The following is a 10,470-nucleotide window of genomic DNA, read 5'->3' as shown; positions in this document are numbered from 1 at the left end:
ATACCTTGGTATACTAAAAACTGGTGATTTCCTTATGAGAATTGGCATAATTCATCAGCAACATCATGCTCTCTGTAAGTTTTGTGGGGAAACAATTGAATCGATTGATCACTCATTACTATTCTGTACACCTGTATGGAATGTTTGGTGTGTGATTTTGGATTGGTGGGGCATTCAATGGGTGATACCTAGTTCGGTTTCTGGTTTGATCAACTGGTGGCTGAGTTACAGACAGAAACCAAAGGTTAAAGTCATTTGGGACTGCATTCCTTTTTCAGTCCTTTGGTCATTGTGGAAAATGAGAAATGAGCACACCTTTCAGAACAAGGTTCTTAATTGGGAAGAAGTGGTTGATCTGATAAAGTTAAGGATTGCTTTTTGGGTCAAGTCTAAATGGTTCGAGGCAGATTACTCTATCGCTGATTTCCTCTTCAGGTTGAATAGCATTATCCAAGCCTCTTAATCTTGAGGTGGCTATGCTGCTTCGGGGGTGGGGCTGTTTATGGCTGGAGGGTGGGGTGGTTTGTGTTCTGATGTTACGGCGGTAATGATGGTGATGATGTGTAATCCGGTTGGATTGATTTCTTATCAATCATTGGGCTTGAATAGCATATGATTGTTGTGGGGTAGGGTGCCAACCTCGTTGGGATGTTACTCTCACATTGTGATGCTACCTTTTCTTGCTCTGTTTATCGATGTATTTCATTTCGTTTTAATGAAATATATCTTTTTCGCTGTTCAAAAAAAAAAAAAAATTTTTTTTTTGATTTGGAATAAATTGTCTACTTTGATTCCTACTAAAACTAGCTAGCAACTATTTTATTTACCTATAAATCAGGATGTAATCTTCTAAAAAATTGTTTAATCGATAAATTTGTCAGACTACTTTTGTTTTCTTTTTTTCTTTTCCGTCATATTTTGTTACATCGTTAAAATTTGTTTAATCGATAAACTTTCGTCAGACTATCTTTGTATGCTTTTGTTATTGAAGGTGAATCTAGCTAAATATATAAATACATATATATTTTTTTACGATCAAGAGCCCGTGAGTTATAACGATACGTAACAAAAATATGTTTGTGAAAACAATATCTAATCTATAAGTCTATCAGAAATAAATATATTAATTAATGAGGTCCCGTTCCCTAAGAGAAATAAGTATTTTTTTTAAAAATAAAAGGTGATGTATTGGGAGAGGATGATCTGTCTCGTAAATCAAAAAAATAAATACTTACAAAATAAGAACCATAGTGGAACGGGGCCTGAGTCATTACAGACATTGACGGCGCAAATAAGTTCATTCGATTGAACAAATTAAGTTCGGTAAATAAACTATAGCAATTCATTGATTTATCACAGTAATAATCTTGGAATTAAAAAAGTTTCCGTAAAGTCTTTTTGCTCTCTACGAAAACTTTGGAAGAAGTGACTTCGGGTCAAGAAAATTAGCTATCGGGTTGCTTCAACTCATTTTTCCAATGGGCCACTACCCCACAAACTCGAGGGTTGCCTACAAATGAATCTTTAAGCAAAATTTTAATTTTGATGAGTAAAAAACTGGGATGACACTTCTTCACAAGGCATGGAATAATTGCTTACAATGATTTATCTTGAATTTAGTAACAATAAGCATGCGAAACGGCTATAGGAGGAATTTTGTACGAATACGACTGCCGGCCCTTGGTGTACATGTTCACAAGCATTGCGTGTGCTTTAAAATTCATTTGGGTTTCAGGAAAGTTGCTAATATTTTTTTGGGAAAGATGATAGAAACATTCCAATGCTAGAATAGGCAAGTACTAAAATATATAAGGTGCCGTTTGGACTAATTTTATTTGATGGCTTGTCACATTTCGACTAGCGTCTAAGCACACGTAATGCATACGTGTGCAAGTGAAAAAGAGAAAATCTACATGCAATTAAACCACCTTTCATTATTGAACAATTCAAATGTCTAAAAACGAGGGGAAAAAAACACAAAAGAAATTGTAGTAGAAATTGGCGACAATTTTTGAAAGTATAGTCACTTGATCGAGTAAACAAAAAAACAAAGAAGAGGGAAAAAAAGAAGAAGAAGTCACGTACGGGCTTTGGGCTTAACTATTTGGTCACTGTGTTATTATTGGCCTTCGTTTAAATCATGTTGACCATTAATTACGGGCATCCAAACCGAGCCTTTGAGTAATGCCCTGATAATTTAGCCCAATTGAATGCGCTTTGCCCTTTGAAGGGGCTACCTAGCTAATAACTGAATCAGTCCAAACTCCCTCGTTTTAGTGTAGTTTTTAAATGTAAGTGTTACGTACGTAACGTACATGGTTTAATAGAGATTAGTATCGATGACTTGGATAAGTTGACAAAGAGCTAATCAAAATACCTTTTAATTACAAGAATCTCATGGACATATCATTACTTTAGTGTTATATTCAGTATAAATGTTATATTCAGTATAAATTTTTCAGGGAATACAATATATATATATATAAAATCCTGCTCTTATGAGGACCACCTCATTTTAATAAAATGCGGACCTCCCTTTTCCGATCGAATTTTGATGATCCGAGCCGCTCAATGTGTTTAGAACGTGATTTTAAGAGGACCCGCGAGAAATCAGCAAAAAAACTGATCGGGAAGGCTTCATTCGAGCAGTTTTTGTTTATTTTTTATCGAACGGTTCAAACAAAAACTGCTCGGATGAAGCCCTTCCCGATCATTTTTTTTGCCGGCTTCTCGCTAGTACCCTTAAAAATCACGTTCTGAACACATTGAGCGGCTCGGATCATCGAAATTCGATCGGGAAATGCGGAATTTCTCATTTGAGACTGACTGTACAGTCCGTCTCCCATACGGACCACATCATTTTAATAAAATGCGGACCTCCCTTTCCCGATTGAATTTCGATGATCCGAGCTGCTCAATGTGTTCAGAACGTGATTTTAAGGGTACCCGCGAGAAATCAGCAAAAAAAATGACCGGGAAGGGCTTCATCCGAGCAGTTTTTGTTTGTTTTTTATCGAACGGTTCAAACAAAAACTGCTCGGATGAAGCCATTTCCCGTCATTTTTTTTGATATATATATATATATATATATATATATATATATATATATATATATATATATATATCGATCTCATATATATGATAGACCGTTCTCATTGTTTGTTGCTTCGATAATGCTAAATTGAAATATAATGACAGAAATGGAACTCTCAATTAAGTTCAAAGCAAGGTTTTACAAATCCGCCGCTACAACTAATTCCCATTGAGCGTCGATGCTCTTGCTACTGTTACACAACAACTGTTATCGTTACATGCGTATTGGCTGGTTTCCTTCGATGTCGGTCTGTTTCCGATTTATGGCCCTTACAGTCGATACTCAACAATTACGAGTGATTTAGAAAAATTAAAAGAAATATTTGGTCAAAAAAGATTTCCTAAAAATTCACAACCGCTACAATCAATTCCTGTTAAATCCAGATATATATACGGCCTTTCGACCGGCTTTGCAGGCTGGTTATCGTGGCCAAATGAATTTTTACAAATAGCGGATCGTGGGGTGTGTACGTGATTGATACATGTATCGGTCAATACTCCCAATACTGTTACACGACGATTGTTACAGTTACGTGTCCTGAAACTGTTTTTGAAATCCTTGGTTCAAAGTGGGTTAAATACAAGTGATATACGACATTAGAGGCCCATGGACCTTTTACATATCCAATACATTCGCCCAAACTAAAAACATATGCATCCAGTACTAATTAAAGCCACTTTTAACAAGCCCAAATTCTACTTTATAAATTAAATTAGGCCAATCCACCTGATCGATCACTAGCTATCTGGACATCAATGTTCCAACGACCCCAGCAATAAGAGTAGTCGGGTCCCCAAGAACTGCTGATATAACGAACTGGACAGCCAAACCAGCCAGTTCACAACATTTCTGCACTTTCCCCTTGCTGCTACTTTTCTGGTGATGATAGGCCTGAAGTGTGTTTTTAAGGCTAGGAATGCTGGTCTCCAATTTCCTAGTACTAGTGCTACTATTATAGTACGGCATGTTATTCCCCTTATCAGTTTTATTTCCGAAATATATCTCATGCCAATTGTCCACCAACATCTCCTTCACACAGGCAACGTGTAAATTGTACTTCTTGCATGTTGATCTGTAGCTCCAGCTCCTCCCTTTCCTCCCGCACCGGTGGCACGCTGCGCTCACCTTCCGGTATAGGTACAGCTTCACTTCACCTGTCATGTCGGGGAATTAGACGCTCGAAAGATTACGACAGCAATATGCAAAAGAAATTAAGAGCGTGACTCAGGAAGAATATATATCAAAGTACTAGAATATAGATTGTGAAGAAAGATAGGAGCGGCTCAACCATTAGGCCATTTAGCCCGTCGTCTATGGGGCCCGTGACATGTCATGGGTCCCAATTGTCCACAAGTCAACAGCAGGCCTCACTTTTGTTTTTTTTTTTTGGTAACGCTGGGTGTCCCGGGCTCACTTTTATTTTAGGGACATTGAAGGCCTAAAAAAATATTTAGCCACAAATGGATGAAAATTGCAGCATGCATGCAAAGGTCATCGTCCTAAAGCTGTATTTGCCTGCGTGAGTGGAGATTCTAATGGCCAAACACAATTAAACGTAACGCCAGTAAATTCACAGATGTCTCTACAAACCTCTATGCTGACGACGGCCGACGGGTAACAAAATCACAAATTTTATTTCCGTACAAAATCAAAGTTTTTTGGCCTGGGTACGTTGCACTATTTTCTGAATCGAGACACTCTTCGTAAGCCTGGTCGTCTAAGTAAAGTGCACAGAATAGTACTGACCGTCATCGAGCACCATCGGGAGCTTGGCGCAACACGGGTGGAGGTCGAACCCGCAGGCGCTGCAGTGATAAACGAACCCCGTCACGTCCTTCTCGCACGCGTTGCAGTACCGCGCGACGCTCCCGGGCGGCTTGAGGAGGAACTGGAACGAGCATTTGGTGTAGAAAGGGTGGGCCAACGACGGCGACGGGAGGGCGCAGTGGAGGTGGAGATCGTAGTCGCACGCGGTGCACTTGTACCGCGACCCTATGCCGGCTTCCTTGCACCCGTCGCACTTGAACGGGATCTCCGTGTACTCGAACTTCAGCTTGTGTTGGGGGTGGCTCACGTGGGTTATCTCATTGTATTTCATGGTTTTTTTTTTGTTTGTGCTTTTTGTGGGCAATTATAAGGAAGTGTTTGGTGGAAGATATATATATAGTTGGTTGGGTTAATCTTTTGCTTGACGTATGAGAGGAGGGGAAAAAAGTGATTGGAATCTCTTTAACGTTACATTTGGCATTTCTAATTGGGTTAACAATTTGGGGTTGTTGTTGAAGCAACTAGGAGGGAATTTGTGCTAAGGGATTGTGTCATTCTTTTTTTAACTTAGTTGTTCGGGTCAGTTTATGTGCACCTTAACTGATTTTCAGGGTTCAATCCCACTGTTCAATTGCGAGAAACTAAAATAAAATTAAAGCAAAAGCTCCGTATAGACTGGCCTCAAAAGAGTTGATAGCACTTGAGAGATTTCGAATTGTCCTTAAGAATTATTATGTATCTGTAAAGTATAAAAGCGACGATACACAATGCGGTGTCTTGATTGCATAACTTAAATTTTGAATTTTGAGGGCCAAACGAGTGCGTAGTTTGTCGTAAATTAGAACACGGAATAACCAAGAGAATTTCAAAGCGACAAATACACAACCGGTCTATCTCAGAGAACTTAAATTTTGAATTTCGAGGGCCGAACGAGTGCGTAGTTCGTCGTAAATTAGAACACGGAACCAAGAGAATTTCAGTGGTCAAAATTCAAACCACTTATATCTAGGTTGTCAATTGGAACCTGTAGACAATCACTTTGTACATTTGATGTCAAAGATTAGGTCTGCACCAAAGCTACCCAGGGTAGAGTACTACAAAATGTCAACCACAAATCCAATAAGCAGGGGTTAATTATGGGTAATAGATTTATTAAAATTTGAAAATTCTGAGTATTTATGAGAAGGAAAATTCTGACCACATTGGCTAATGAGTTATGACCCACCAGAGAAAACGAATTTCACTTTATGACCAGATTTCCAAACCTAGCTAGTTAGCGATAACTTAGGACAGATAAGACATGCATGTACATTGTTTGTGACCATCCGATGGAATTAATATTCCCACTTAGCTAAAAGAATCATATGCTGTTTTGATAATTCGGGTGTCCCGATCAACTTACTTACACCTCGATTAATTTCTAATGAATCAATCCTACCGTCCAAAAGTCGGGACCATTAAGAGACTAGTCACTTATTAGTCGAGGGGTTAATTTGGTGGTCAAGATTTGAGACAAAGGGATTAGTTCTTCTTCCTAAGATTTCAGGTTCGAAACCCTCAGGTGCTATGATCAATTGGTCTCTCAAATTAATCGAGATACGCGTGAACTGGTGTAAAGGTGATGATTGTGATATTCCAAGGAATTGTATTACGTGTCTAGTGGATTGGATTTTCAATATGCAGAGCATATACTAAAACTAAATTATTAGGGGATAAAGCAAGAATTTTGGAAAGGAGTGTCATTATTGCAGGTAATTTGCATCTAAAGACTCGATTAAGATGCTCAGTTTATCAATATAATACTAAAACAAATTTGGGACGTCAACCTTTATTGCGGTTTATTCCCATCTCATATAAATCCATTGGTTTCTTAAAAGGATGGTTCAAAGGAACAAATTCCTTAGTTTAAGAACTAGAGACAAGATTTTATTTTATGGGGATAAAAAAAGGTAAAGGAAAATATACGAATCAGATAAAGCAAATAAAACAACTCAAGTATTTTATTAGATTTTCTATCATTATCTTTTCTCCTCGTTAAATTCCTTCATAAATCCTTGCTCAAACACAACCACGAAACGATATCTGATCGCTTTCACTAGCAACGAGTTGACTGATATCCTACCATGAGTTTTAATTCCGCGGGTTTTCCGCCACCGTTATTCGTGGGTCCAACTAGCATTTACTGTGGCTGGACAAATATTCTCAAGGTGATTGTGGGTGAGTCTTTGGCCATATGGTCAAGGGTGCTAAATGTTGGAACAAGAAGCATCGTGTAAAATCAGGGGGATCGAGCTCTTTTGCTTCTTTATTGATTTTGCTTTATCTTTTGGTACAAAGAAACATCTGCAAGGACATTTTTGAAGAAGCTTCAAGGGTTTGCTAAGTGATGAATGTACCCATAAGAAGAATTGTGCTTTTCAACAACAGGGAAAAGGCGAAAATGAAGGTGATTCTTTGTTCTGCACGCAATGTCTTTCTTTTCCCAATGTTTCATCTCTTATATATGGTCTATTATTGCATGTATTGAACTTTTTTTCTTTTCGGCCAATGACGTGTTTTGATAATTAATACCCGTCAAGGACCGTTTCAGCATTAATAAATATTCTCAGCATGTCCTTAACATATATTAATTATCAAAACACATCCTGAGCCGTCACTTTCCCTTTTCTTTTCTGCAAACCGGAATGCAATACGAAGTTTACAGTCCTAGGGTATGAAATACTGTAACTCGTTAACACCACAAATAGTAGATGAATAGATGTTGAAACTCCAATCTAACTTGTTAAGGTAATAGTGCGCCACAGGTAGTTTGATAGTTATTCAATCTGTTCGCTTTCTAGGTTTCTGTACTAAACGGGCCGTGGTCGCTACAGCCCTATTTGTCCTTAAGTCCGATCAATCCCATAAAAGCTCGAGTTTTTTGCCAGTTTAGTAAATGAGCTAAGTGGAGCTCGGCTCGTTAGACAAAAGCTCGGCTCGTTGAGGAAGGTTCAGCTCGATTAAAGAGACTGGTTAAGTAAATGACTAAGCTCGGCTTATTAATGTTGGGGATTCTAACTTCCAAACACACACAATCAAAGAACAAATCAAGAACAGAAAACAATTTAAAGTAAGAAAGGAACAAGACATGGATATTTACGTGGTTCCGATTTAAGTTGATTGCTTAATCGTACTCCACGGGATGTTGGGTGTTTCACTATGATGAAAGTATGTAAAAGTTACAATGAGAGGCTTAGCTTTGCTTTTATAGTTACAAGCAAGCCAATACATAGAAAACCCTAAAAACGCTAAAACTCGCATTTTTGCCAGTCGCCAACCGCCCGGGCGGAATTTAGAACCGCTTGGGCAGAAAATACAGCAATCAAATTTTGCTTGAAACTGGGTGGAAATTTCTGCGACTCTACCTGGGCGAAAATTGCTGCAACTCAATTCTACCCGAGAAATTTTGACTACGATTGAATTCTGCTTCATTTTGCCCAGGCAGAAATTGCTGCAATTTAATTTTGCCCTGGGCGATTTTTACTGCGGACTTGGAGTCGTCTTCACATCTCAACAATTAAGGCTCGAGCCAAGCTCGAATTCAAGTTTTTTGCTTGTTCAGTAAACGAGCTTGAGCTCAACAAAGCTCAGCTCAGCTCGGCTCGGCTTGGCTCATTTACAGCCCTAACTAACTGTACACGTAATCCTACTCTCATAAGTCATAACCATTAAGAAAGAATAATCGAATCAGGTCCTAAAATGCATCTCAAACTGCCTAAAAGCAAATTACGCTTTTCTCTATAGTAGCTAGCCGAAGCAAAAAACAGCTAGACCCGCTTCACAATCGGCAAATGAATTATGCTAACGAACTGTGCTATGCACACAGATAAATAGATAACAGATTTTGCACAGATTTTTGTGTGGGGCCCACTACGGGTCTCACACAAGCAATCCAACCTGTTCATTAAATGTAAATATTTGTCCAAGGGCTCATATAAAAAATCAGCTTAATCCAATACCTATAAATGCTCGATCAAATCATCAAACTTTTCATTCGATTTTCAGAATAATGAAATGTTAAATAATTGGATCAAGTACCTATAAGTATCGGATTGAGCTAATTTTTTGCGGGAGCACTTGAAAAAATATTTTACATTTAATGAATAAATCGAATTGTTTATGTGAGACTCTTAGTGGATCCCATATAAAAATATGTACGAGATTTGTGTACAACAAATCTGTGTCGATAGACTTATTGATGAAAATTACGCTTCTTAATTAGGAGAGGATTGAACAAAAGTAAAGCATTACTTGGATTGAGGTGGGGCTGTGATTCCAGCGTAGATCGGAGCCCCTTAAGGGTTTTGGTCTCGCTCAGATACAATTTTTGATTTAGTTCCTTCGCTGTGATTCCAGCGTAGATCGGAGCCCCTTAGGGGTTTTGATCTCGCTCAGATACAATTTTTGATTTAGTTCCTTCTGCTACTTGATCTAATTTTCTCTTTGAAATATTTTTCATCCTTTTCCTTTTCCTCTGGTTGGGGCTTGCTTTTACTTCCCTATGGATGCTACCATTTTTGTTCTTGATATGTTGAGAGCTATTCCGATGAGGAGAGATTTCAAAATTGGACGGAGACCGCGCCGGAGAAGAGGGTGTGAGTCTGGGTGGTGGAAATTTGGGTTTCTCAGGGAGGAGAAATTTCAGAGTGGAGAGAGAGTGGTGGGTCCGCTTTTTTTGCCACATGGGACTGCTGTGCAAAATTTGTTCTCAATCTCTGTGTGAATACTGAATCAGTAAGTCCACGGTTCCCGATCTTGGGTGCCCGACGTTGTTCCCGATGCTGACGTGGTGGTGGGCCTCACGCCACGTCAGCTACTGTCCAAAATTTAAAAAAAAAAAAATCAAAGAGATTTCTGGTTTTTAAACGAAGAAAGAGAGTTTCTGGTTTTTAACGAAGAGAGAGAGAGAGGAGGGGAGGCCTGGAGGGAGGGAGGGAGGGAGGAGGAGGAAGAGGCCAGAAGGGACGAAGACCACCACTACCAGAGTCCAAGACGAAGAATAACAAGGATGGTGGGGTTTTCACTTCTCAGTAACCCATTAGTCATTAGATAACAGTTTTGATATGGGTTTTCTTGATTCCAAACTGAACAGGAGAGGAGGTGGGGTTATAACTGGGTTCAACAATTTAGCAGCACGAACCCAGATGGGTATTTCCAATTTAGGCTCAGGTCCTCACTTTTGAACTACCCATTTACTTCAATTGACAGAAAACAAGTCCATATGTCATGCACTAAGATGTACATCAAGATCCCCAATTTCACCAACATGTAATTTTTTGTGGTTTGAACAAGTTCTAGTATGAATTTCTTTTGGGGAAACTGAAATCCTACTTTCCTGAGAGAGAGAGAGAGACAGAGAGATAGAGATAGAGAGAAAGAGAGAGATCTTGGTGGTGGCTTGGCGTCGGTGCGCTTAGGGGTGCCGTCTGGAGAGGCTATTTTCGCGAAGGGAGGCGTCAGTGGTCGCCGGAGGTGGAGGTTGAGTCGATGCCGGTGGTCTTCGTCCCCCCTCCTCCTTTTCTCTCTCTTTCTCCTCCTCCCTCTCTCTGTTACAACAGAAGTTCCTTTTC

The 10,470-nt window shown here is 39.2% G+C and overlaps 1 protein-coding gene across 1 annotated transcript; it reads right to left on the bottom strand.

The window, feature by feature from the left end:
• Positions 1–3,532: 3,532 nt before the first annotated feature.
• LOC131307656 (uncharacterized) lies at positions 3,533–5,512 on the bottom strand. The gene is made up of 2 exons (XM_058334279.1): positions 4,841–5,512; positions 3,533–4,248 (listed from the first exon to the last, which is right to left on the bottom strand). The coding sequence occupies exons 1-2, from the start codon at positions 5,190–5,192 to the stop codon at positions 3,836–3,838; spliced, it is 765 nt and encodes a 254-aa protein (XP_058190262.1). The 5' UTR covers positions 5,193–5,512; the 3' UTR covers positions 3,533–3,835.
• Between the last annotated feature and the right edge of the window lie 4,958 nt (positions 5,513–10,470).

This window comes from Rhododendron vialii, chromosome 11a (genome assembly GCF_030253575.1).
Source record: "Rhododendron vialii isolate Sample 1 chromosome 11a, ASM3025357v1".
In the NCBI taxonomy this organism is placed as follows: domain Eukaryota; kingdom Viridiplantae; phylum Streptophyta; class Magnoliopsida; order Ericales; family Ericaceae; genus Rhododendron; species Rhododendron vialii.
The sequence above is the reverse complement of the archived record's forward strand: the minus strand, read 5'-3'. Positions and strand labels throughout refer to the sequence as shown.

What these genes read in the sequence shown, in the direction of transcription:
- LOC131307656 (XM_058334279.1), bottom strand. Translation starts at nt 5,192, where the DNA reads ATGAAATACAATGAGATAACCCACGTGAGCCACCCCCAACACAAGCTG. An exon ending in CCCGATGGTGCTCGATGACG is followed by an intron (nt 4,249 to 4,840) that starts GTCAGTACTATT and finishes CCGACATGACAG; the next exon opens with GTGAAGTGAAGCTGTACCTA.